This window comes from Sphaeroforma arctica, assembly GCF_001186125.1.
Source record: "Sphaeroforma arctica JP610 unplaced genomic scaffold supercont1.5883, whole genome shotgun sequence".
Classification (NCBI taxonomy): Eukaryota; class Ichthyosporea; order Ichthyophonida; genus Sphaeroforma; species Sphaeroforma arctica.
The window spans coordinates 1-1,818 of NW_014034675.1; the positions used below are offsets into that span (position 1 = coordinate 1).

Below are 1,818 nucleotides of genomic sequence, written 5' to 3' on the forward strand. Positions count from 1 at the left end.
AGCATTTTTAACGATTTTAACTTTTTTTCTTGTATACTCATGTGTCACAGCAAAGGCATGGACTTGATAATATATAGATACTTACATAAATTACATATAGATATACGTGAACTTTTTGTGCATAAGTGATATGTGTACTTGCGTGCTTAGTTGGTGTATGTTCTCAAACTACATCCTATCGCTATTCGGTGATATCTAAGGTAATATGGATGAAAAGAGTGAAGCGGGTGGGTAAGTAGAAGGAAATATGGATGAGGAAGTGTCTCCACTTCATCGTCCTTTTATACTCCTATTGTAAGTAGGAGTATGAAAAGAACGTAGAGTAGGACCATATTGTCTTACCACAAATATGTGGGTTACTGTTAAATAGTTAAAAAATATAACAGTAACGCACAATAAGACTTTACTGGTGCTACTCTCTGTTCCATAATACTATTAGAATGTAAACATTCCAGAATAGTATTTGCTTCTACACTTGAAAATTCCACACCGGATTGCGTAGGAGGCTCTCATAACAAACAACTGTTGAATCTGCGGTCAGCGTCGGAAGCGGTAGTGACCGAGCGATAGCTCTCCAGCGATTTCATATCGATGCTCATAATGCCGGCGATGATATCCTCCGGCACCCTCATACTGAATGCACTCTGTGAGAAGCCGCGACGAAACGCGTGCTACTGGATATGTTTATCGGCTGTGTCGACAGCAAGTCCAGCTCTTATGAAGTGCTGACGTATGGTAATTATACCTACTTCGTCAGTGAGGTTATTTAGAGCGGTCGCAGGCGCCTGTAGGCTGTCAGATGAACGGCATGCATCGGGTAGATGGCGTTCTAGAAAGGCATACGTAATGCAATCGAGGGGTCGGGTGATGAGCTTGGCCACCTGAGAGCGTTCTCCTCGTTTCTTCTTGAGATCGATAAGGAGTGTGTGCGATGCTGGAATAAACGTAAAGGAATTGCATGCGACCGTCCGGTTTGTATCTCTTCTGGCCCTGGAGAGCCAAAAGACTGCGATGAGAGCGCGCCAGTTCGCCGGAAGTCCTGTTGCATCCAAGACCTGAGCAAGCCATGTGGCAGAAATGCGAGGCTTGTCGGGTGTGGTAGGGGGTTTCCTTGGTTCCACAGGGAGATATACCCCTGTACTGAAGTCCTGTTGCATCCAAGACCTGAGCAAGCCATGTGGCAGAAATGCGAGGCTTGTCGGGTGTGGTAGGGGGTTTCCTTGGTTCCACAGGGAGATATACCCCTGTACTGCTCGTTGCCATGTCGTGTCGTCCGGAGGGATCAGACCATGGCTTCGTGTATAACTGTTGACTGCTGCTCGGATCTGACGGATTTGATCTGGAGCGCAGCCTTCATAAAAATAAAACTCTAAGAAGTGTAAGAGCTGATCTCGAGTCGGAATGGTGGTGGGAAGATTATGCCTAGTGGCGTAATTAGTCCAGAACTGGAACGCTATCCGGTAGTTCTCCGAGTGCCCGGCGCTAACCCTCCATTCCGTATTTGTGTCCACACTCGAGCGCGATCTATCGCGGCATTGGCACGCTGCCGCCTGGCTCGTACAATACTGCTCCGTATAGACGCATAGTGGGAACTAACCTGTTGAGTTCGTTGGCTACCGATACTGGGTAGTGCACCGCGCCCGGCTCTAGGATAGTCAGTTCTTTGCCATGTCGAATGATGTGAGGCCACCAAATGGCCTTCTGCCAAATTGGAATTATGAGGACTGCTCGGCGTAGTCGTCGGTCGAGTTGCTCGAGTATCTGGCCCAGCATTGTCTCTGGTGGAGCAAGAAGCTCCAAGGACTGGACCCACTTGTC

General features: G+C 47.7%; 1 protein-coding gene across 1 annotated transcript; it reads right to left on the reverse strand.

Annotated features, from left to right (window-relative positions):
• Positions 1–749: 749 nt before the first annotated feature.
• Positions 750–1,524, reverse strand: SARC_15287 (hypothetical protein; the record flags this gene model as incomplete). Its single annotated transcript, XM_014290588.1, has 1 exon — positions 750–1,524. A coding segment is annotated over one exon (775 nt), but the record flags the coding sequence as incomplete, so codon positions are not given.
• Positions 1,525–1,818: the final 294 nt, after the last annotated feature.